The 27,656-nt window shown below is 34.9% G+C and overlaps 2 protein-coding genes across 2 annotated transcripts; both read right to left on the bottom strand.

The window, feature by feature from the left end:
- Nucleotides 1-2,217: 2,217 nt before the first annotated feature.
- Nucleotides 2,218-6,416, bottom strand: LOC113509274 (uncharacterized). The gene is made up of 3 exons (XM_026892589.3): nt 6,278-6,416; nt 2,867-3,068; nt 2,218-2,548 (listed from the first exon to the last, which is right to left on the bottom strand). Exons 1-3 carry the CDS (start codon nt 6,313-6,315, stop codon nt 2,303-2,305), a joined length of 486 nt encoding a protein of 161 aa, XP_026748390.2. The 5' UTR covers nt 6,316-6,416; the 3' UTR covers nt 2,218-2,302.
- Nucleotides 6,417-7,358: 942 nt separating this feature from the next.
- On the bottom strand, nt 7,359-13,266 carry LOC113509275 (uncharacterized). The gene is made up of 5 exons (XM_052896616.1): nt 13,086-13,266; nt 11,165-11,389; nt 9,844-9,979; nt 7,949-8,076; nt 7,359-7,566 (listed from the first exon to the last, which is right to left on the bottom strand). The coding sequence occupies exons 1-5, from the start codon at nt 13,091-13,093 to the stop codon at nt 7,431-7,433; spliced, it is 633 nt and encodes a 210-aa protein (XP_052752576.1). The 5' UTR covers nt 13,094-13,266; the 3' UTR covers nt 7,359-7,430.
- Nucleotides 13,267-27,656: the final 14,390 nt, after the last annotated feature.

The following is a 27,656-nucleotide window of genomic DNA, read 5'->3' as shown; positions in this document are numbered from 1 at the left end:
AGATAGAGCATCGAGCTAATATTGCCAGACTGATCCTTTTTTCACAATTTTGAGTGAAATTTTTTACATACGCAAAATTTTTGAGAAAAAAAAATCTGGAAAAAATTTTTGATGAAATGTGAAATGAGCTTTGAAAAATTGATATGATTTCTTTGGAAATTTTGAGTAATAGTTTTAGTATATATAACAGATATATAAGGTACATACTTATTATAAAATATGCAACCGAAAGTACGTAACGGAAAGAGAAGGAAAAGTGGAAACAGAAGAAATTACTGTTCATTTTGTAGCACTAGCAATACCTACAATATTATTTTGTGATTGGGTAAAATTGGGTAAAAATTTATATCGATTTAGAGTAAAAAATATTTGACGTTCGGGTAATAATCAAAGTTCGCATCTGGCAATCCTGACCATAGAATAAGAACAGTATCTGCGATCTTAAGTATCGAGTGTCAAAGACGGATTAAAATTTAATCAACCAAAATGATAAGTACTGCTAAATTTAAAATTTTAACACATTTTTGTTATTATTTATCATTTTTAAAAGAATAGACAAACATTTCTTTTTTAATTAAAACATTGATATCACGCCACGTAAAAACCCATAGACGTAGTATAATGCACTACGTAGTGTTAACTCAGTACGTTGTATTTCATCTATGGTACGGACGAAATGTTTGCCATTTCGCATTATTTAAAAAAATAAATATTTACAGTGTTATTACGTAAAAAAAAGTATAATTTGTATATCAACGTTTATAGTGACCATGTTTATATTAAACATCGTTATTTCTATAATATACGTGGCACCTGTTTTTCTATATTTTTTTAAGGGGACTCTTTCAGGATGGGGGGAGGGAGAATGTTCCATTTCCCTTATTTTCTTAAATAACTTATATATTTTATATTTTAAAATTATAAAAAAATATATATTTGAGACTCTCACAACAGATCCTTTCATTTGATATATCACACGATATAATTTGCGTATTTTTTAATTTGCTGATTTACCCCTCAAAAGTGGTCCTCGCGTATGAAGTTCATTTATTTACGTCACACGTCCATCTTTGGGTTACCGACTTACATATGTGTACCAAATTTCAACTCATTCGTGTCAATTTCGTGTTTTTGTTCGTATCAAAATCGACCCAGTAAATGGAGCTTAACATTTCGTTCATCATAAATCCTATTCTAATGGTCCAAAGGAACGATATTTTAATATTTTTAATAATTTTAAACAGCATATATTATGTAACTTTAACATCAAATTTCTGTTTCGTTCGTTCCCGAAATTTCGGAAAATACTTCATGGTAGGTCCTCTGTTCTGTAAACTATTTAAAAAAAATAGTTTTGCCAGTGTTCCAGAAAAAACCGACATCAGACTTTTTTTGGATCAATAATTATAATCTCTTCGATTCGTCTTTTATTTGAACCTCTCATCATCTTAATTCTCTATTATTAAGTCACTAAATTTTTGTCTTAACTTGTGGGTCCCAATTAAAAAAAAAAAACTGTTTGTACTTATATTTAAAACTATAACTTAGTCTACACGATTATTGCTTTGTCCCACCTAACGTGTAAGTTTGAATTATTTCTATAAATAATATTTAGTTTTTGTCAGTGCTGTCATATTTATACTGTGGTCAAGTAGTACAGTTTAAAAGTGTTTTTCAGTAATGACAATTCTGAAGTCAGTCCATGATATTATATGTTAAGCTACATATTACGCCTTAAAAGGATATAATAAAATGTAAAGTAGCTTATTTATTTTTGCCTCTTGTAAGTAAACGAAACAAGTTCAGAACAGATCTATCTCCGTCTTATAGGTTTGTAGTAAACTTTACGTGGTTAATGTAATTCATTTTACGAGTACTCTCTATATATCCGGTATCAAATTTAAGACTTCAGGTATTTAAGGGTTACATTACATTAAAAAAAAATAGGTGGTTTTTTGTGGTGGAGAAACGTTAGTAAACCATAAATAAACGTAGTATAAAAGTATTAATTTAAGATACGGACAAATACGGAGAAAGTAGTCACTTTATTAGTATTTTGGTTATTTTTATTGGGTACATTTAATGTATGTACCTATAGACAATTGTGTACTTGATAAGTCATGATTATCGATTGATATGAAAAAAATATGTGCAATCCTGTGTTTGTTAATAAAGATTTATTATTAAAGATTATTTATAATAAAACATTGTCTCCGATTATTTTTATTATATATATTAATTATTAAAAACAAAAAAGAAATAATCACACGTTACACTTTATATTAATTTTTTTTTTACATTTTTACCATTGTGACAACAAATCAAAATCTGTGAGTCGTTGCATTACAAATCCACGTTTCTTGATTTTCTTCTTGTCTTTGTTTTTCTCCGATTCTACTACTGTTTCCATTTTCTTAGTTTTCTTACTTGGTTTCGATTCTGTTTCTTTTATCTTTTGTATTTCACATTCCATATCAAATGGACATTTATTAGCTGGATAGATTGGCATCATTATGATTGGAACATAGTTTGATTTACCTTCCTGTTTCTGTAAAAGCGACGAAAGATAAGTAAACGACAGGAAACATAATAGTCTAATATATCTAATATTAGTATCGTATTGAAACGTGTTAATAATCTTCTATAATACACCACGCTAATTAACCTGTTGTAACATTTTTTAAACTACAAAGTTTACAAACAACCTGCTCAATTGTTTACATGCAAACTAGTTACATACATGGATATCAGTTAATTACGTTTTAATTTAAAACGTGTCTGATTTGTATTACATCTATTAAGGGCGAACTAGATTCCTAAATACATTTATAATCAATTTATTTAGGTATGTAAACAACGTTTCCACCTGATTGTCCACGGCACATTGACAGCAATAACTTTGAGCTGCAGATATTGCCTTCGAATTGACCAAATGTTGTACAACAGCTCTTAATCTTTCTTCATCCAAACTTTCGGGTTTACAACTCTCCCATTTTCCTTCTGGATTCATTTGTACTAAAACAGGAGCTGACATGCCTAAAGCATCGAAGCCGGGTCTCGGTAATGGTCTGCGTGAATATATTAAATTATACTGTTGTCCAGTAAGTAACACCTATGAGAGTTTCTGTACAAAAGTCGTCTGCGTCTGGAGTTTCCAACTATTTTTACAAGAAATAATGTTTAAGTCTGAGAAGAATATTAAACAGTGTTTTAGGAAAATGAATTTTTTCAACAGTTTTTTAAAAAAAAATTATATGCTTTCCTACAATTATAATAAGGAGTTAATTTTTTTATTAAATTACTCTGCACTAAGCGCCCTCTGACTGAATAAAAAACGTTTGTGTAAGCGTCTAAATCTAACACTTATAGTATTAACCACTTTGATGCTGAAAACAGTACTTTGTACTTTATTTTTGTTTAACAATAAAAGCGTTGAAAATACTGTTCGCTTTCGCTGTATTTCGCTTTGTATACTGGTGATTTTAATTATATATATGTATATATACACATTAATTTAGTGGCGCATTTATTTAGGCATTCCAAATATTTAATATGGGTGGCGGGATGATGGTTATATTGAATGAGAGTAGAGTACAAGTTCTAGAGATGATGTTCTAGAGTTCTAGTTTTATAGAGTGATGCTCTAGAGATGTGGTGCTGGCAATGACTGCTACAAATACCTTGGACTGCCTTTCGAACTAACGTTTCCATTCCATTAGTCATCCAGGCGAAGACGTTACCACAAACCATCAGATGGGTTTAAGCATTAACTACATAATAATCATGTGTAATAAATAAAACTAAATATAAAATTAAGTTAATTCTTCTTTCTATCCAGCACGAAGGATCAAAGAGATCCATTTATTGATCGATTTGTTACCATAACCTAAATATTTTAATGGAAACAGTTAATTTTTACTTGTTGTTGGTAATTAAAGGGGTGTCATGTTAAAGTATATTTTTTTTATTGTTTAAATAAACTATCTTTGTAAACAATGTAACAATGAAACCAATTCTAAATATGTCCAAGAATACAAAGCCGAAAGATGTGATGAAAAATTTGTAGTAAAGGAGACAAATTACGTCGGCGACGGTAATGATTGTTCTGTTATAAAAAAATAAGTGCACGGACCACATTCAAAAACGCATGGACTGCAAAATATAAAGCAAAAACTGACGCTCGGTGGTAAGTGTCGGTCGGCAGACAGTGTTACAAAAAAAATACGATTTATTGTTTGACCATTAGGAGGAACGTGGATTCTGTCCAAGAGATGAATATATATATATATATATATATCAGCAACACACGCTAGATCATTATCATTCAATTGATAAATCTCCTTGTCACGATAATTGTCCGGTGGGCATTCGGCGTGGATGGAGCAAAGCTATCCTGATCGATTGATTGATGAAGAACTTGAAAAACACATTCGCTCAATTCTCCCGCCAGATCTCTGAAACGATAATCTATGACCTCTGATTAGATCTCTATTCGAAATTCAAATTTATTTCACTTCATTTTCAATTCACTCCAAAACATTCAAGTTGGGCCATAAAATAATTTAATTAAAAGGTATAATCAACGAAAGGTATTCAGCGATTTAAACTGTATAGACCAGCAGTACAAAATGTTTGCTAATATCACTGATACGCATGGAGTAAGAGAAAGAGCGGCGAGGTCATGCCATAGAATAGGCCACCCCTTTTTTCCCATGGGTGTTGTAAGTGGCGCCTAAGGGAGAGCAACGGATGGGCAGCAGCGTCCTTTGCCAATCTGCATGCAAATCATAGTAACTATTGGCAAAGCTCCCCAAGGGAAGAGGGGGGGATTATGTCCAGCAGTAGACAGTTAAAGGCTGTTATAATGCTATAGGAATAGTAGGAAACAACCAACCACACAGGGGGGAAAGGGATTGTTAGTAATGGAGACTGAGAATCCCATTGCTAGCAATATACCCAACCAGGTCGACCTCCTTGCGATTCCCGGTTGCTGGAAACTACCATGGTTAATTCCTGATGAATTCATCATGATGGGTTAACTGGCCTGTTTTCATTCTCATTAATCACCCTTCACTGGTGCTCCGCCAGCGTATCCCGTTAGCGCAGGCGGGGTTACCATACCATTTTCACCCATCAAAAAAAAACCAACCACCCAACTTTTAAAAGTTGGAAGGCTTATGTTCAACAGTGGAAAGTTAAAGGCTGATATGATGAGTACAGAGGCTCATACACTCGATTATTTACGTTATAATAAGGCTTTTGTAGAACTAGAAGAAATGTTATATGAACTAGGAATAGTTGATTAGCAGTTTATCAACTAAAAATTTATATCTTCTCCTTTCATTATTTTTAAAGCGTTACGAATGCTTTATCTCCAATTTTCATTTAAGCTTTTCTAAAGCGTGATAGAAAAAAAAAACTGATTGAAACAATTTCTTTCTTTAGTATGATCGCTGTCTGTACATAGAAGATATATAAGAAATACTATTATAGGAGGGGGGGGGGGGGTCTTCCTGAACGCAATAGAACCCAAATCAATTATTTTTAGAATTTTTGTCTGCTTATCTGTATATTAGTGCATGATAATCTCAGAAACAGCTTAACCGATTTGAATGCGGTTTTCACTAATGTGTTGTGGTTTGCTCTACTTAACATTTAGTGTTTGTTTTATTTCAATTGGTTCATAAATAAAAAAGTTATAACAGAAAAATAATCGCAAACCGTGCCGTCGCGCCGTAACCGATGTGGCCCCACGCAGCGTAGAATGACGAGGAAGGGATCGTAAGAGAAATGTGGGAGACATAGACAGACGTGTGATGCGACAGACGTGTATATATATGAATAGCAAGAAATAGATGGCCATTTGAAAAAAAAAACTGCTTATATCCTGCGTATATATATTTACTCTTTTATTATTTTAAAATGTTTAAAAATAAATGTCCACCCGTGCAAAGCCGGGCTGGGCCGCTAGTTTGAATATTTTACTGAATAAGGTATATATCTTGCAGAAGTGCATATCACTGGTTATTTGATTAGAATTATTTTGTTTAATTCCACTAACATTACTACATGAGTAACTACCAACACACGAAGATTGACCACCACTATTTATTTTATTTAACACTTTATTCCACCAACATAACAGGATTTGTTGAACAATTTTCAATACGTATAGTGTAGTACAAAAGGCGGTCTTATTGCGTGTACTATTACTACTATTAATTGGTAGTGTAATTAAATAATTCTAATGAAATAACCAGTTATTTATTTTACTCACACTTTATCAAGTCTCTCCAATAACTCTTTATCGGCCATAACTACAATTTTAAATAATGATTAAAATTAATAAAATAAAAATCCTGTTTTTTAGTTTTTCACTTGTACAAAAAATTTTGGCATATTTTAAGAATCTTTTACTTCTCATCAATACAGTAAAAAAAAGTTTCATTACATATGCTTAATAGAATCTATGGCCATTATATTGTTACCTTGTAATTGTTACTTTTTGGCTGATGGCTTTCGCCAAAGTCACAATAAATGAAAAAAAAAAATCTATGGCCTGTTGTTGTCGTAGACGTAGTATGAGTATATAGTGCTCAAGTAGGTAACTACGTAGTAACTATGTATGTTCTATATTTGAAATACATGGTTTTTTATTGCCGACATTACAAAATTATAATTTATTTAAAATCTGTGTCAACATCTTTAAAGTTTATAATTTAATAATTATCCTATTCTCTATCTACGATAAATTATTATACATCACGATCATAGATTAAGAACAATACTTATGCCGCAGATAGAAAAGCGGATGTATTACGATGACTTTAGTTGCCACGCTTGGCAGGCGGGTTGGCTTCTTTTTCTGATAGTAGCTACCACATAGTGATTACTTGTGCAAGCTAAACTATTATATTACGCGAGCATAGAGTATGTTTATTTTTTTTTTTTTTATAAAATTTATATCCATAAATATAACTGGATAACGGGAATTTATTTTAATTAGCGAATTAAATTATTACATAATTAATTTTTAATTTAATTTAGTTCTTAGTTACATGGTTAAAAATGAAAATACATATATATATATATATATATATATATATATATATATATATATATATATATATATATATATATATATATATATATATATACACATAGACCAATACATGTGTACTGCTACTAATAGACACATATTTGTCCTTATTAATATTATTATTATATCTATATTACTAAACACATCTGAAGCATGTAACATATTCTAAAGACATTAGATTGATATTAATTTTTACGGCTTTTTGATCCATTGTGAATAGAGTAAACCAGTTATTAATAAAAACACAAAAAATCTACTAATGCATTTTTTATTTGTGTAGGTATTATTTGAAGGTGACAGTGTAATTTTAATTCTTAAACGAAAAATTTGGCTACCACTGAGATAACAAATCAAAATCAGTATGTCGACTAAGTAACCAAGGTTTAGGCTTGTTTAGTGGTCCCCCACCTTTTTTCAGTTCGTCACCTTTATCTTTCTTCGGTTTCTTACACGAATGCCAAATGAACCTGAAAATAAATATTACATTTTACTATTTCACTGTAATTTTCAATAAGTTTCAAATCAAATGTTTTCTGTACAAGTTAGCATATTATTAATCAGAAAACTTAATGTTTATTTAGTCAGATCACAGATGGCATATCGAATAATTTAGTGGTTAGTATAAGGAAATATTTCGTCAGATAAATCATAGATGTCGTTTGTGCTTCAATAGTGCATCGAAATTATTTCATCATATAAAATATAGATGGCGCTAGCACACAAGAATTATTTCATTAAGTCATCATAGATGGCGTTAATGGTAAAAGTATCGAACATAATGACATAATCATTTCTCCAAGTTTGTTCGGTAGATGGCAATAGGCATGCGTTACTTAGTAACGAAAATACCTCGGCGTTCTTATTGCTTGATTGTGAACAGGACACTTGAACTCCCAATCCGGTAGTTGCAGAATGTAAATGATCTCCTCATCTTCGTCGGCCTCTTTCCGTTTCTCTGCCTCAGTTTTAGCATATGGCTACAATAAAACAGAGAAATATAAAATAGACACGAAATTTTTACTGTAGTGGCACGTGAGGATCACTTATAATTTAATATTTTTTAATACATTAATTAATTTGTAATCAGTAATATGTATTGAGTTTAGCCGTGTAGGTATAGAATAGGCCACCCCTTCCTTTCACGTAGGTGTCGTAAGAGGCGTCTAAGGGAACTTAATGGTCCAGGGATGATTTGGTCTTATAATTTCTGCATCGTTTTAATGCGTAAACACTTATTGTATTTATTAAAAAAAATACCTCAAGATTTTATGCGTAAGTATATACAATATTGACAAAAAAATGACTCGGCTAATTTGACAATTAGCTGACAAAAAGTTGACCCGTTTTTGAGGATCGATGCCCTATTTATATAATCTAAGATATTAACATAGATATATCAAGATTTTTTTATGAGCGGCATGCTGTTTTTTATGTCCATTATTTGTCATAATACCAAATAATTATATTCCTTTAATCTTGGGTAGGTACTGTTCATAATCTATCTTAAAGCTTAGCTCTTGGCTTTGAAGCTAGTAAATATTTCATGGCCGTTTAAAGTAAGATCGTTTACTGCACCTACTTTGTAATGGTACCGTTTATATTTAGCTATAAGTATTAGTATTTTCATTTAGCTACATTAGTGCCTAATTAGTGAAAATGCTTTTATAACACAATATGGCGAGCGATATTAACTTATACCTCGTAGTTGAATACATTGAAGTACCCTAGGGTTTATTAAATTTATTTATTTTACAATCCAATTCGCCTGCCGGGGGCCCTTTCCCCCGGGGGGGATTGCTAGTACTGCGAAATACCAGTCCCATTGCTAGCAATATACCCTGTCAGTTCGACCTCCACGTGATCCCCCCTGGAAACTATCGTGTTGAACTCCAGGTGTATTCATCACGATGGGCCAACTGACCTGTCTTTTCATCCTCACCTATCGTCCCTCATTGGTGCCCTGTCAGCGTATATCGTTAGCACAGGCGGGGTTACCATTCCATTTTAACAATAAAAAATATATAAACCGACCGATAAAATAGCCTTATTCTTTATCTGGTCAACTGTAATATGTGTTCCAAACCATGGGGGGAGAAGTGATTGTTAGTAATGAGGAGTTTAGTCACCATTGCTACTAATATACCCTATCAGGTCGACCTCCACGCGGTTCCACATGAAAACTATCATGACCAATTTATCATTGAATTCGTCACAATGGACTAACTGACCTGCCTTTTCATCCTCACCTATCACCGCTCACTGATACCCCGCTAGTGTATACCGATAGCGCAGGCGGGGTAACCATGCCATTTTCACGCATAAAAATAAGTACCCTATCAGATCGACCTCCTTGCGGTTACCCCTGGTAACTATCGTGATTGATTTATTATTAAATTCCGTCACGATGGGCTAACTGACGTGCCTTTTCATTGTCACCTATCATCCCTCACTGGTGCCCCGCCAGTGTATACCGTTAGCGCAGGCGGGTTTACTATTCCATTATCATTCATAAAAAAAATACCGCTTGCCAAGTGTGGCAGCTACAGGCACAGCTCCCCAAGAGCCAAGCCTATGTTCAACAGTGAACACTTAACGGTCATCATCATCACCATTCCTCTTGAAACCAAAATATAGCCATGCAACCACAACTGCTTCATAGTAGAAATACGGTTATTATAGAGGTACCCATGCAGACAAGTTTTATACAAAATCTCCTTTTAGTAAATTTAATAAAATGCTCTTACAAAAACACTAGGCGCCGAGATAGCCTCGCTGGGATCCAGGAACCCGTCTAAGATCTGCTGATTTATCTTATACTTTCTATCCAAGTTGAAATTCTTCGCGTCCTCTTGCGTCATAGGAAATGTGATCAATGGACGTCTGCAAATAAAAAAAAATGTAACGTCTCTGGCGATGTTTTAAAATGGACGCTGCTGCCCATCCCCGCCTTCCCTTAGTCCCCTCTAATGACTCCCACAGGAAAGGAAGGGGTGACCCATTCTATGTCTACATTTTTGTATGAATCTTACTAACATTATACGTGGGGGGGGGGGGGAGAGGAGGGGATTGTTAATAATGGAGGCTAAGGGCCCCGTTGCTAGCAATATACCCAACCAGGTCGACCTCCACGTGGTCTGCCCTGGAAACCATCGTGCTGAATTCCAAGTGCTAACTAACCTGTATTTTCATCCTCACCTATCATCACTCACTGTTGTTCCGCCAGTGTATACCGATAGCGCTGGTGGGGTTACTATTTCATAATCACCCATTAAAAAAAACTAACATTATACGTAAATATAAAGATGTAAAAAAGCCTGTGTATGTATGTGTGTGTATGTATATGCATACGCACATATATATGTGTATGTGTGTGTATGTGTATGTGTATACTATTATATATATTTTTATGTTAATCATCTGCTCTCGATTATTTGATTTGGTTTATTGTGGAAACTTAACTGATTTATGTTATGGTTGTGTATACTATGTTATATATGTCTCAGGTATTGTACGTTTCCCTTTTAAAGTAAAATAAAATAAAATAAAATGTCTATATGTTTATTACTCAATCACGTTGAAACTGACGGTTGAATGGATATCAGATTTCGTTCAGGTTGCATTCAGTCTACCTACTCGAGTATGAAATTTCATTCAAGTCAACTGATTTGGATGAAATTCGGCACAAATAAGATACTTTATATAATAATGTAGCGGGAAATAACTGGTAAAAAAATTACCAGAGGGACACTTTATACAAAAGTCGTTTGCTTGGGCATCTCTGTCCCATTCGTGTTTCTACCGTGAAGCGGTTGTGTTTGTATGGCTGTGTTTCGGTTTGAAGGGTGGAAAATGGCAGTGAATTTACAGGGTACAGAGGAATAACACCTGAGTCCTCAGGAATAGCAATGCATAGGGGGTATTATGGACGAAACATTATACTCTGTTATGCCCATGGTACTGCTCATGTCTACAGGCGACGGTTACCACTTTCCATGCGGTGGGCCGTTAGCTTGTTTGCCATTCTAAGTTGCATGAAAAAAAAAAAAACAGAAAAAATATATTCACCTGAACGGGTCCAAGTACAGAGCCCGCTGTGGCAGTTTGAAGTGCTTCTTTATATAATCCTCGTCAAGAAGTTGGAAGCCGCTCCGGGCCGAGGAGCCGGCTGATGCTGGTCGGGGCTTATTGGTACCAGCCGGGGTGGGTAGGCGAGCGTCGTCGCGGGGCACTAGGCAAATCAGCGGCAAGCTGGACTTAACACCGCTGCTGGCCCCACTGCACGTGCAACAACTGATGCCAGTACATTGCTATTATATATCACTATGAACTTTTTTTAATGGATGATAATGGAACGGTAGCCTGCGCTATCGGTATACGCTGGCGGGGCACCAGTGAGGGATGATAGGTGAAGACAAAGCAGGTCAGTCAGCCCACCGTGACGAATCTAACAATAAATCAGTCACGATGGTTTCCAGGGGGAACCACGGGGAGGTCGAACTGACAGGGTATATTGCTAGCAATGGGGCTATTAATCCCCGTTATTAACAATTCCTTGTCTTCCCATCACTATGGAATTAGGTATATATGTAGATACTACAAGGAATAGAGAAGAGAATTTGTTTTTACTACTTTTTGTTTTATGTTTGTTTATTACCTTAGGTATAGCTAATTAATACCTTAGGTATAGTATATAGTTTACCAGAGGGAGACTTTGTACAAAAGTCGATTGCTTGGGTACCTCTGTAGGTACCCAAGCAATCTCTGTAGGCGACGGTTACCACTTTCCATCAGGTGGGCTGTCAGCTTGTTTGCCATTATAAGTTGTATGTATATATATATATATATATATATATATATATATATATATATATATATATATATATATATATATATATATATATATACATACATACATACATACATACATACATAATATAATAAACATATCCCGGTCACACGAACGTAGTCACGGGTAAAAGGTAGTAACATTATAAAGTGAAAGATTTTGTTAAGCAGTTGGCAAGTCAACAATGAACAAACAAACTCAGTTTATTACCTCTCAGTGCCTTGACGACTTAACCAAGTATCAAGTAAATGGATTGAATAGTACTGGAAAAGGCGTACGCAGAGCCAAGGGACTACAGATATCTTAAAACGCGAATATCGTTAAGGTAACACATACGATCTACGAAATGATGGTATAAGGCAGGGAGAAGCACAAAAGATCGTGATGGGTCGACGTGCAACGGCTTAGTTGACCCTATATGCGGATATAAGATCAAGTAAATTGATTTAGGTACACATAAGTACTATTGGTGATAAAGAAAGATATAGACTGCATTTTTATCGATGACGTGCACAAAGACGCAGGTAACAGCTTGTAATATTATAGTTTCCAAGCAACATTATTCATAGATCAGTAATGTTTGAAAAATTTAATTTTTTTTTTATGGGTGAAAAATAATTTTAATTAATAATTTTATCAGTAATATTGTTAGAAACAATATACATTTTTATAAGTTTATAAAGATGTATGCTTGGATGTTTGTTACTCAATCACATTAGATAAATGGCTGAACGGATTTCAACGAAATTTTGGTGCATAGATTTAACATTATTTTTTTCATACGTAGAAAATAGTCGGTATCTATAAATATGAACCCATCATGAAAATTAAAAAAACATGGATATGCTCATATGCCGATGGTATTTTTTAAACAACTTAAAACAGCAAACAAGCTGACGATCTACAGAATGAAAAGTGGTAATCGTTGCCTGTAGACATGGACAGTACTATGGACATAATAGAGTATACTGTGATATTCCTCACGTGTTACCATCCTAGAAAAACCTAGTTCGTAATACTATGCCTTGCCCGACATTTTTTTACATAGACGTATATCATATGTCTTAATATAAAATACATAGAAGACATAAATACGTATCTAATGTATTATGTACTTATTATCAGTAACTGATTACATACCTAGCCATTTTTAATACAGCACAGCTTCCAAATTAAAGAAGCACTCAATTCAAGACAATGATAGGGACCATTTTTTTTTATTATACTTATTTTTTTCTTTATTTTACATGTTCTGTTTTAATATTAATACAGGGTATAGTGATGAAAATTTCTTTGACGTATAATTTAATTTTTGAAAGTTATTATTTTTTTTATGTAATCTTTTTGGTCACGATTTAGATGTAAAACCTTTTTGCTGTTAAATTGCTCCCAACAATATTTAATGGTAAATACATGACATGTCTATAGATGTCGACTATGTCCCTAAGAACAAGGAGCTCTATCAGCTTATTTGCCATTTTAAGTATCATAAGAAAAAATGTTCACTAAATTTTCTCGTACAACTTGCCTTTCAATTAAATCTCGGAAAGCAATAAATCTTTAGCCGTCGGGCATCCGAGGCCATGCTGTCCGTATCGGCACGTGTCTAACACGCGACTCCTAATATTTCCAAAATTTGACTCTTGCGTCCCACGCTTTTAGAGCCAAATTCCTTATTTACTCAATATTTTGAAACTAAAACATGGCATGGTTATTTGTTCTGAATACCCTTTGATACTATTATCAAATATTGTAGACATATCTCATAAACACACATACATACATACCGATCGAAATCATAGCCCTCCTTTTAGCGGGGGGAAGGGATTGTTAGTAATGAAGAGGTTAGTTCCCATTGCTAACAATATACCGTATCACGTCGACCTCCATGCGGTTCCCCCTGGAAACCATCGTGACTAATTTATCATTGAATTCGTCACGATGGGCTGACTGACCTGCTTTTTTCATTATTCACCTATCATCCCTCACTGGTGCCCCGCCAGCGTATCCCGTTAGCGCAGGCGGGGTTACCATTCCATTGATCATGCATTAAAAAAAACTCTCCTTTAGCATCGCCGTAGTCAGATAAAAGTACAAATATACTAAGAAATTTAAAAACATAGAAGCACCGACTAACCGAAACAATACTGTAATATATTTAAAGTGCTCTCACATTATCGCATTGATTTTCACCAAAGTATAAACAGAATAAGAAAGAGGTGCAAACAGTAACTTTTTGAAGAACTTCCGAAATAGACCTAGCTCTCTTATAGAGAGGGACAATTTTTTTAATGGGTGTGAATGGAATGCTGTCGGTATACGTTGCTGGGCCAACAGTGGGAAATAAGATAAAGAGGCATGAAAGACGGTCAGTTAGCTCATCGTGATGAATTTTACAAGAATTAACCACTATGGTTTCCAAGAGGAACCGCGTAGAGGTCGATCTGATAGGCTACATTGCTAGCAATGGGGTTGCAACAATCCCTTTCTCCCCGAGAGGGAATATATATATGTGAATGGGTACAAACAAACGAGCACTAGGAGGAGAAGGATTGTTAATAATGGGGATTAGTAGCTCCATTGCTAGCAATATACCTGCTAGCAATATGTCAGGTCGACCTCCTCGTGGTTCCTGACCTGCTTCATCCTTACTTATCATCTCTTACTGGTGCTCCGCTAGTGTATACCGATAGCGCAGGCGGGATTACCATTCCATTATCATCCATTAAAAAAAAAACAAGCGAGCACTCGATTCTCCTCATGGTAAGTGACTACCGCAGCCAATGGTCACTAACGACACAAGGGACTCATCAACGCGTCGTCGTCCTTTTAAAAAGGCATAAATTGTTTTCCTGAAGATGCCCGTGTCGTATTTATTAGGAGATGCCGCTGTAGGTAATTTGTGCCACATTTTTACAGTACGTGGTATGAAGTGACGCGTGTAACGTATTGGACGTAACGTAGTGGAACGCCACTCATCCGGGTAATGTTGATGGAAATTTAATTTGCGTCTAGTCGTGTGATAACGGACATAGAATAGATTATTCTATGATTACCAATTAGGTATATTTTTAATACTTTATCAAAGCACTTTTTAAATAATCATTTATAGACATTGAAAATCGTTTAGTTGATTTTGAAAATAAACAGAAAAAAAAAATTATACTACTTAGAATGGCAAACAAGCTGACGGTCCACCTGATGGAAAGTAGTAACCGTCGCCTATAGACATGAGCAGTACCATGGACATAACAGAGTATACTGTTTCGCCCATGATACCCCCCATGCGTTGCTATTCCTGAGGACTCAGGTGTTATTCCTCCGTACCCAGTAAATTCACGCCATATCCCACCCTTCAAACCGAAACACAGCCATGCAAACATAGCTGCTTTACGGTTGAAACACGAATGGGACTGAGGTACCCAAGCAATCGACTTTTGTACAAAGTCTCCCTCTGGCAAAATAATAGTAAATTTAACCACACTTTGGTACACTCCAGTCACAGATTAAGTAAGTAAGTATTCTTCATCTATGTCTTTAGTACGATCGTTCTAAACATAAAATATCGTGGTCTATCTAAAAATATAAAGGTCTACATCGACTCGTGTCGTTGTCTTCACAATTTGTTTACAATGTTCTCCGTTACCGCGACATCTGTTGGCTATACAAATAACGATCAAACTCTTATCATACTTACCTTGTTATCCCCCAACATCGTTTCATTCTAATACGTCTTCAAAGTTGCGTTAGGCGTCTGTCTACGGACTCTTTTATTTTAATTCGAATAATATTTGGTATTTTGTTACAATGCTTTAAATTCGATTATTTGAAGTTAACGATTTTAATATTTGAAGTCAACCAGAGGGAAACTTTGTACAAAATTGTCTGGGTACCTCGGTCCCATTCGTGTTTCTGCCATGAAGTAATTGTATTTGCACAGTTGTTCCGATTTGAAGGGTGAGATATGACAATGAAATTACAGGGTACAGAAGTATAACAGCTTAGTGTTCTGGAATGGCAACGCATGAAGGATATCATGGGCGACAAAGTATACTATGTTATGTCTATGGTACGGTTCACGTCTATAGGCGACGGATACCACTATTCATTAGGTAGGCTGTCAACTTTCTTTTTAAAAGCCGCCACACGCATAGTATTTGAGATATTTGCTAATTTCCTTCCTTTCCCGTGGGTGTCGTAAGAGGCGACTAAGGGAACTTAATGTTTTTTTTTTGATAGGGGAAAATGGCATGGTAGCCCCGCCTGCGCTAACGGGATACGCTGGCGGAGCACCAGTGAAGGGTGATAGATGAGAATGAAAAGAGGCCAGTTAGGCCATCGTGATGAATTCATCAGGAATTAACCATGATAGTTTCCAGGGAGAACCGCGAGGAGGTCGACCTGGTTGGGTATATTGCTAGCAATGGGATTCTCAGTCTCCATTACTAACAGTCCCTTTCCCCCCGGAACTTAATGGTTGAGACTTAAAACCTCACCAAAGTCTGACAACGCTTGCCAACCCACCTACCAGAATAGTGTCCAACAACCTTATTACTGGGGGGAGAGGGGATTGGTAGAAATGGGAATTAACAATCCCATTGCTAATAATATATCCAATCAGGTCGACCTCCACACGGTTCCCCCCGGAAACTATTGTGATTAATTTTATTGTTAAATTAGTCACAATAGTCCAGTTGACCTGCTAAACTTTCACCTATCATCCTTCACTGGTGCTCCGCCAGTGTATACCGTTTTTTTTAATAGATGATAATGAAATGATAACCCTGTCTGCGCTAACGGTATATGCTGGCGGGGCACCAGTGAAGGATAAGTGAGAATGAAAAGACAAGTCAGTTAGCCCATCGTGATGGATACACCTGGAATTCAGCACGACGGTTTCCAGGGGGGACCACGTAGAGGTCGACCTGACAGGGTATATTGCTAGCAATAGGACTGGTAGTCCATATTAGTAACAATCCCTTCCCGCCAGTGTATACCGTTAGCGCAGGCGGGGTAACTATTTCATTATCGTCCATTAAAAAAAAACACCTGACAAGCGTAGCAACTACCTGTAAACCCTCCTTTTGAGAGAGGTCTGTTCAACAGTGGACAATAGACGGCTGATGTGGATTGGCCGACTATTTAAGATGGAGACAGACGGACTACCGTTTAACATGGGTAATCAAGCTGCCCCGGTCACGTCGCACGATGGAACCTTACACCAGGACACGCTAAAAACGTCACGTAACTATTTACAGCCATGTTGACATATAAAACGACTTGTTCTCGATTATTTATCGAATCTCGTGAATTATTGGACAACACTATTTCTGTCAACGTTATCATTAACACCCCTTTATTGCAAGTGGGTAATTCTTAAATCTAATCCTTGGGGATGACCTAATGGTTATTGGATTTATAATTTTATATAGAATTCTGTAAATAAAATGGGGAGATCTAAAAATTTTACTGTAAAGGATTGTAAGCTGATACTCATACTGTTATGTCCATGGTACTGCTCATGTCTATAGGCGACGGTTACCACTTTCCATCAGGTGGGCCGTCAGCTTGTTTGCCATTCTAAGTTGGATAAAAAAAAAGTAAGTAAATAAAAAATTTACAAATGCAAATTTTTTATAACTGGAGCAACTTCCTTTGTGTTGCAAGCGTTCGTAAGCGACGATAGCCAATTCCCATCAAGAGGTATCGTTGACTCGTTTGCCTCTCTATAAAAAAAAAATACATTTCTATAGAAACAGAATTCACGGTCGCCGGGGCATCGTACGATCCGATTGCCAAATATCCGATAATGGGCACATGAAAATAATACATTATGTCGGAAAAAATCAATTGTAGCGATTCTATCGTGATCATCCGTCGAGTGTTGTGATAGGAGTTGATAAGATAATGGTTTGCGGCCCACTCGAAACACTGGCAATCCCTGAGCTCGACCCTTTTGTTCAATGTCCTCGTATATTTAAGCAAGCTCATAGAAGGACAAGGACCAAGGCATTCGTTTTTAAACATTGATTATTATTAGAATTTTGTTCATTATATTAGCAGAGATTTTGCCGTGTGGTCCTAGCATAGAATAGACCACCCTTTGCTTTCCCGTAAGAGGCGACTAAGGGAAGGCGAGGGACGAGCAGCAGCGTCCCTCTTAAAACATCTCCAGAGCCTAACTACGGTTGCCAATCCGCCAGTCAAGCGTGACAATTACTGGCAGTCCCCCCCTCCCCCCTCTAAGGGGGAGGCATATGTCAGCAGTGGACAGTTAAAGGCTGATTTGATGATAATGATTGTCAGGGACAGACTTTGTACAAATTTTTCTGAGTCCTAATGTGAAGCAGTTGTGTTCGTATGGCTGTGTTTCGGTTTAAGATGTGGGATATAGCAATGAAATTACAGAGCACAGAGACGATACGTCTTAGTCCTCAGGGATGGCAATGCATGAGAGGCATTATGTACGACTTAGTACTCTATTATGTTCATGGTACTGTTTATAGCTATAGCCGACAATTACCACTTTCTATAAGGTGGGATATCTTTTGCAATTAATAAAAAAAAGTAGTGAAAAAAAAAAGCCGATAAGTAATGAATGTGGATGAAGCAGGAAAATGTCTTATGCAGTACCAAATATAGAGGCTTTTCGACATTTTGACTTTGCCATAAGAGATCTGAGTGATAAACAAAATGTACGTACATTAATGTTAATATGTATGTAAGTATGTCTCAATATTTGACGGCAATATGTCGTAGTTCGAGGGCGAGTGACGTCACGGGTGAACAATGGCCGGGCGGAATTTATGCGTCTAGCGGGGTGGCACACGTGCTTCGGTGTAAGGTCGCCATGTTTCCAGGCCAGTTGCGGACAGTGTCGATTTTAATAAAGAGCAAGTATTGCAGGGAGTCAGTGGATGCAGGTGGCTCAGGGCCGTTCATTACTTAGTCTAAGGAAATGGTTTATGTTTAGTAGTTGACAGATAACAGCTGATATGATATTTTAATGTAATAACAATCACATTAACACGTATATATAATGTATGTGACCTTTCGTGACCTTTGATCATGAGCAATTGTAATTTAATGGAGGAAATAGTAAATAGTATCTCTCTATCAATCTATCTATACGTATATTTTGTTATTATATATTAAGCTAAAAGGTGTCTCATCAAAATTTATAACTTTTTAATCATTATATATATATATATATATATATATATATATATATATATATATATATATATATATATATATATATATATATATATATAAATTTGATTATGTATTGACTGTAATTCAGCTGTACGTTTTCCAAAAAAAAAAAAAAATAACTGTTAAATTTATTACATAGAAAAAAAAAATACGTAAGTAATATCTCTTTAACACTTATTCTTTTATTATACAAATATAATTAAAGATTGCATTCCACAAAAAACTGACTTGACTTGTGACAAAATCAGTTATTTTGTTTTAAAAAATAAACTACAGAATCGATTTTGATAAAATTTCTATGAAACCAATCTATGAGTATATTCTATACAGATAAAAAAAGAATTTTCCAAATCGGTTTAATATTTGATTGATTGAGTTATGTGATAACAAACATAAAAAAAAACCGAATTCGGAACCTCTTTCTTTTTACAGTCGGTTAAAAACAATACAAAGCTATGGACACCTCTTTCATAGTTAACTTCAAATATATATATATATGTCTGTCGATCAGTGTGTCAATATTTGTCACAAATGACTGTCCTTACTTACTTAACTTTAATGTGGACACAATAGTGTGGTCCACCTGTCGCCGGCTGAGCAGGCGACAGACTATCCGCGCCTCGCCAACAAATGGTATTATTGTTAGGCCGCCTACAAACATAGCTGCGATTTATAAGAGAAAAATAATAGGAGTATTTTTAATAAATGAACAGTCATGATATTTCCACTCCACTAAGCTAATAGTATACACTGGGGGGAAAGGGATTGTTAGTAATGGGATCTAATTGTTCCATTGCTAGCGGTGTAATTTATTAGGTCGACCTCCACGCGTGCGTTTTAATATGAAGTAAGATTATTAATTTTCAAACTTTAAAACTGCCAGATATTGCTTAAATTTTGGCCAAAGTTTATTTGTTAAAATATTAGTACAAAATAGTAGTTTCTTAAAAAAAAAAACTATTCATAAATTCTTACTATTAAGTTGACATAAATAAACATTATTTATTATTATTATTGAAACATTTAATTTGTTAGTTTGCAAACGACCTTACGTGACAGTATTACACGATAATTGTCATTTTGTAACATACTGTGACTCGATATGTACAGTTCACCACAAAAACATTTTATATGTTCAATTTGATATCAAATTTAAAGCTAAAAACGTATATAATTATACACAAATACGCATACACTGTGGTCCTTTTTGTAAATAGATACGTTACTAGTGTTTGGAGAATGATTTAGATTATTCCTGTCACAATCAATGGGATTTAATTGTATATTAATTTTGTATTTATTTATTTATTTAATTCTTTACTGTACACACCAGTTATAAGAATATGACAGAGGTAATCAAATGTACAAAGGCGAGCTTAACTCTAATAGAGTTTTCTTCCAGCAAACTCAAAGTGGAAAGGAGCATCAATGTCAGCGGATAGAGCAGTGTACAATATTGTGACAATTTTTAAACAGACAAAATGTAACGACTGAAGTTGCCTTTTTCTTTGCGGAGCAAAAAACTGCTTGCTTGTAGTTAAATCTATATATATATATAGATATAAAATTTCGTATAATAAATTCAAATATTTTTAATCAAATAAGTTCATAAAATGTGAAATATCTCACATTAATCGATTTATGTGTATATAGACTCAAACTCATTTTTTTTTTCGAAGCACATTATAAAAAGTAGATTGTTGAGTTTGCTTTAAAAAAACTATTTAAACTTGTCACTAATTAATATAAGATTGTGTTCTATAAAGAAAAATCGGCTTCAATTATGGTAAAAATAATTAATTTAATTAAAACTTTTATTAGAGCACTTGTTTTACTAAATAACACTTTGAATACAGGTATTGATCTCTTTACATCATCTCTCACGGAATTTACAAGGACTGGAATGTAACATCTAACCAATGTTGTTTGTTGTACCATGCCGAATGGGATGTATCCTGTAAGGACATGTAAACCAAGAAATAAAATAAATAAATAAAAAAATAATTGAGTTTCAACTAAACTACTAAACGGATATCAATAAAATTTCTATCTGCAAGTGTAACCATTTCGGATAAAAAAATAATATTCAAAATCGCTTTGAAAATGACGGTTTAATAAGGTAACAAACACAAAAAGGAATACAATCGAATTGGGAATCTCTTCCATTATTGTTGCCAATTGGAAAAATTCAAATTTGACATCAAAATGTGTTCGAACACTTCTCCCAGCGACTGTACCGGACACCGCAACTTGCATAACCAACGCGTGCGCATCGCAAATCGCCCGTCAACCCGTGACATTGCGAATAATGCGCAACGCCTAGTTACCATCACACCGCCACCCCGCGTCCACCCCCACCCCACCCCATGACGGATCGCCCTTACCTAATTGGGGGGACCGTGAAAATATACAAAGTAAGTATAACAATCCAACATCCGAATCGAAAGGCAACCTTTACAATTGATTGTATCGCTGTTTGTGTAATCAGACACTTGCTTTATTTTGTTTTGTCTCCTTGACTATATGCGTCAATCATTTTGTGAGATTGTATTAAAGCGAACAATATTATATTGTTTTCAATTTCATGATAATTGTTAAATCATTTTGATGATAATGATAAAATACGAGAGAGAACGTTTGAAGAGAATATTGCTAGCAATGGGTTTGGTAGTCCGCATTATTAACATCCCCCCCCCCCTCCAAGAATATAATATATTGTTGAATAATAAAGTAAGTTTTTGTAAATATGTCTTCTTTTATCAGGTCGATCCGTTAGCGCAGGCGGGGTTACCATACCATTTTCACTCATAAAATATATATATATATATATATATATATATATATATATATATATATATATATATATATATATATATATATACAAATTTTTTGATGGCGCATCCTAATAAAATATTTTAAGTTCAACATTTAATAACATAACATACACATAACTGTGAGAACATCATTCGATTTGGTGCAGTACTCTCTTGCATGACGACGGAATAAACATCTGGACGGACACTTTATTATAAAAAATATTTTTTGGCTTCCGTTGCTACAACATATAGTTACAATATTATTATACATACGTATATATTACTAAAAAGAGAGCTTAGAGAAATTTAAATATTTATTATTACAATAATTTATTAATTAAAATTATTATACTAATATTTAATAATTAATAAATAAATATTTGCACACCTAACAGATATGCTGCGGAAATAATTAAACTGAGCTGTGAATTAATTTACCGATTTTATATATTTTTTTTAATAAATTAATTATTAACTCGTCCCCACAATGTTGTACTTTTGTTATCTAGTATTCAATATGCTTGTAGGGGTAGCGTTTAGGTATTGTTATGCACCCTACGTCACTCGTTGCACCCTTGGTGCATACGGGTGCATTCCGAGGCACACGTGTTACCATTGAGGGTAGTATACGAGTGATAAATAAATATGCTAAAGGAAAATTAATAAATAGTAATAAATCTTACTATTTAGTAAGTTATATTAATTTAAATTACTAAATAAAACTATTTTAACGCGACTGCTTAAAAGGAATATATTATTTTCAAGGCTCGTATGTGATTATACATATCTAAGTTCATTTCATCATCATTATCATCATTATATCAGCCGTTAACTGTTCACTGCTGAACATAAGCCTTCCCCCTAAGGGGAGTTTTGCCAGTAGATGTCACGCATAACAGGTGAATTGGCAACCGTAGTTAGACTTTCAGTCGTGTTTTAAGAGAGACGCTGCTGCTCATCCCTCGACCATTAACCTTTAAAAGCCTGATTTTTTTAAATCAAATTAAAAAAATATATAAGTGTACCCTTTACTGTGTTTACTAATGGGGAAAAATGGTAAAAAAAATCAAAACGATATTTTTATATATTTATTTTGAAAAAAAACATTTGGTTTTTTTTATACAACTTTGAATGGCAAACAAGCTGACGGCCCACCTGATGGAAAGTGGTAACCGTCGCCTATAGACATGAGCAGTACCATAGTCATAACAGAGTATACTGTTTCGCCCATGATACCCCCCATGCGTTGCCATTCCTGAGGACTCAGGTGTTATTCCTCTGTACCTAATAAATTCACGCCATATCCCACCCTTCAAACTGAAACAAAGCTATGCAAACACAACTGCTTCACGGTTAAAACACGAATGGGACAGAGGTACATAAAGTAATTAGTAACATGTAAACAGCCAAATATTAAAATAAAATCGATTGTAGGCGCCCAATGCGATTTATAACCCCGGTATCAAATTTGAAACTTCAGGTATTTAAGGGTTAAACTCCCTTAGTCGCTTCTTACGATACCCACGGGAATGGAAGGGAAGGCCTATTCTATTTTATCTATTATAAACAGTTTTTTACCTCATCTTAATCGCGTCTTAACGGCTTAGCCATTCATTATGAAATTTAGTATATATGTACGTAATATAAGTATAGGAAGGAGAAGAATCTAGGCTACTTTTTATCCTGGTCAGTAAACATACCCTGGTCACGCAGATGAAGTCGCGGGTAAAAGCTAGTTTTATTATAATCCTATTAGTAAGGTTTTGTTGTATATATAGTAAGTAAGAGAAAATAAAGAAATAGAGTAATTAATCGGTTTAAAATTTTTAAAATAAGTTTAGTTCATAAGATTATTGTCAAAAAACACAACTATTTTGATAAATCCTTATAATATTATAAATGGAAGAGTTTGTAAAGATGAATGGATGAATGTATGAAAGGATGTAGGATTTGTATGAGATTTGACATACAAATGGATTGAATCCTAACTTACCATATAAGACACTTTATGTACTCGTACTTAGTGATTAAAACGAATGAAGCCACGGCATGTAGCTAGTACATAATAATTGTAATTTTTTTTATTGGATGAAAATGGAGTGGTAAGCCCGCCTGCGCTAATGGGATACGCTGGCGGGGCACCAGTGAAGGGTGATAGATGAGGATGAAAACAGGCCAGTTAGCCCATCATGATGAATTCATCAGGAATTAATCATGATAGTTTCCAGGGGGAACCGCGAGGAGGTCGACCTAGTTGGATATATTGCTAGCAATGGGATTCTTAGTCTCCATTACTAACAATCCCTTTTTCCCCCTAATTGTAAATATTATATAATATATGCCTCTTTATTTTTACGAGTACCTATTTACAATATTGAAGCGTCAATTGTAATTTAATTGCTCCACCGAGCACCGTGGAAACAGCACTCGATATCAGATGCAAGATCTCCAGATTTCAATAAGACATCCGAAGCGACATCAAATTTCAAGATCTATCAGGTCATTAAAAAGTAGTACGCCACGCCCACCTGCCGGTTTACGGACTGAATGGGGTTATAGGGGTGGGTTGGGCCGTAGCAATAAATATCCGGGTAGAAATGGCACTTATATAATTTTTTATTTATTTTATTTATTTATTCATTAGCACATACATGTGTACATGGCGGACTTAATGCTAAAAGCATTCTCTCCCAGTCAACCATAGGGAAGTGTTTTTTTTTTATACAACTTAGAATGGCAAACAAGCTGACGGCCCACCTGGTGGAAAGTGATAACCGTCGCCTATAGACATGAGCAGTACGATGGACATAACAGAGTATACTGTTTCGCCCATGATAACCCCCATGCGTTGCCATTCCTGAGGACTCAGGTGTTATTTCTTGTTTTCCTTTTTAAGTTGTATAAAAAAAAAATTAGGACATTTCTGTTTGATATTTTTTGATATTATATTTTTGTATTGTTTCCTTTATATTTTAGCTGCTGTGCAGACTGTTATGAAGAACAAGAACTGTCCGGCCGCGAGTCTGTTGACCGGCACTGTCTGTACAGGGTTACCGCTTTATATGTGCTCATTGCCAGTACCCTAATTTTAGAAAATAGCAGCCCCATATTGGACAATTGATATTAACAGTCCATATCGAAAATACGACAAAATTTTAATAGGCACCTTCTTTTTTATTGAAATCTAAACGTAATTTATTTTTTCTAATTTGTACAAAGACTTTGTTTTTTTTTTTAAAACGACGCGGTTATAAAGTCACGCGGTGTTGAAGAAACGTTTCGAGTGGCAGATGATTCCTTAGAGCTGTACACTCCCTGACTCATTAGGGCCGCTAAGCCCTATTTGGGCATTTTTTTTATACCACTGAGGTGGCAAACAAGCATACGGCCCACCTGATGGTAAGTGGTTACCGTAGCCTATGAACGCGCGTTGCCGACCCGGAAGAAACCTCTTTACCCCCCTTTTGAAGAACCCCATGCCGTAGTCTCTTGGGAAAATCCGGGCATGTGTACGTTGCGTTGGTTTGCCCTTGCCGATTGGGTAGTTCCAAGTTTATTTTACTGGATTTGCAGTAATAACGAAATGTTGTTGTTTTGGATATGATATTTAATATTGCAACTAAATTTACAATATTTTGAATACATATATATGAAAACGAAGAGGTGACGGTATATAAATGCAATTAAATTATAACGAATGACGTGAATGTGGCTGCTGATTAGTGGGTCGTCGCAATTTGCTTCACACTTCACGTTCCTTTCAGCAACCATAGATTATGCAGTAACAAGCCCATCGGACAGTTAGTCAACGATCGTGATATTATTAAATTGGCTGAAGTGTCACTTCCACCCAGTATCCCTTATTCTTATAGTAGGTCGAGAAGGGTGGAGGGGTGGTCGTATTTCACAATTAAATTTTTCTGCCACGATCCCACCGAGTGTGTACACCGAGCGATGCCGCACGCTACGCTTTGTGGGGTGAGAGGGGCCAGCGCTACTCAAACTTTGTTTTGTTTTAAACTAGTTTATTGTATTTCGGTTTGTTTTTGTTTGTTAACTTTATTTAGTCTTACATCACTTAAGATAAAGATGCTTTAATACTTATATAATCTTTTATACACATTTAATAATTTTACCAATTTGCTCTGAAATAAACCTTATTATTTCAGAGCAAATTAATAACATTTTGAGAACACTTGTATCACTACCACAGTGTTTAGGACTATCAGAATGAAAAAAGCTATGGAAGAAGGGATTGCTTTTACATATATTTCAAATATCGCTAAGTGCTATCTCCAAGTGTCAATAGATGATTTTATTTCAGTGCAAATTCCATTACATAAAATAGCATACAGTTTGAGAACCGTATGCATCCAGTTTAATATCGCAGTGGCGACGACACGGCGTCACGTGCAATCGCAAAGATACACTAACACAAGCGCAGCCTGCCACACACACACGCGCCGTACATGTGACCTGGACTTGAAATCTGACCTTACAATGTGCTTAAGACGTGTATGTATGTAATCATTTTTTATATTTGGAATACTTAGTAAACTATCTTGCCAAGGACTTAGTTCTTATGATGATAGACCATTCCATCTTCACCCATTAAAAAAACAATATCGTAAATAAATTATTATATACTTACTATACTACTAAACAAATTTTGATAAAATTTCTGATGAAAAAGAATTTTCTAAATCGGTTTATTAGTTAGACGGAGTTATGAGACAACAACGAAAAAAATACACCAAAATTGAGAACGTCTTTTTTTGAAGTCAGTTAAATTAAAATACTGCTACTGTATCCTCTAACCTGCATTAAATCTATTCCAATAGTCCACACAAATCTCCATAATAAAAACACAAGCACGGTTTCAAAGAGGAAAAACCAAACATATTTTTCGATTCATCCCCAAAAATTAAGGGTAATCAGTCTCAGGGGCATTACAGCACCTGTTACGGACCCCTTGCATATCGCCCTATTGGGTTCACTATAATAAATTATTTTTTGACTAATCCAACTGCGCATTCTAAAATGAACTTAGTGACTATCGGTAATAAGTCGCTATTGTCATTGTTAAATGTTATTTTATACGCGTTTAGCCTTAAATCCGACTAACACGATTTAAATTGTTATAAATAAAGGTAAGTAACATGTGTTGTGTAAATAAATAACGTGATTTTCTATTAATTCGATTATGTATATCTAATTTTACATATTATTGTCAATGAAAAAAAGTAGGTTTCGAAATAAGACGGTAATGATGAGCATCGTCGATTGTTTTAAGAATTATTTTCATGCCAATAATATAGGGGGGAGGGGGGATTGTTAGTAATGCCGACTTCCAGACCTATTGCTCGCAATATATCGTATTTGTAACTTTATACAACAAAAGACTATTTCTAATTTTAGATTATCAGATGAGACTAGTATTATCCATAACGCCATCTATTAAAAGTAACCCTAAGTAGTGATTCCTATACAAAATTACTATTATTTGGTTTTTTAACTGAACATTAAATTTTTTTTTTCTTTTAAACTATCCCTGTATTATAAGGAATAAATAAGAAAAAAAAGAGTTATAGCAAGACTTATGAACAGCAAACATATATATGTTTAAGATTTCTCCATAAGTTTACACTCTATAGTATAGAGCAGACCTGGGCAAATGGCG

Source organism: Galleria mellonella, unplaced genomic scaffold (assembly GCF_026898425.1).
Source record: "Galleria mellonella isolate WM207_F2 unplaced genomic scaffold, CSIRO_AGI_GalMel_v1 utg33, whole genome shotgun sequence".
NCBI lineage: Eukaryota > Metazoa > Arthropoda > Insecta > Lepidoptera > Pyralidae > Galleria > Galleria mellonella.
Note: the sequence above shows the minus strand (reverse complement) of the source record. Positions and strands in the feature narration are given on the sequence as shown.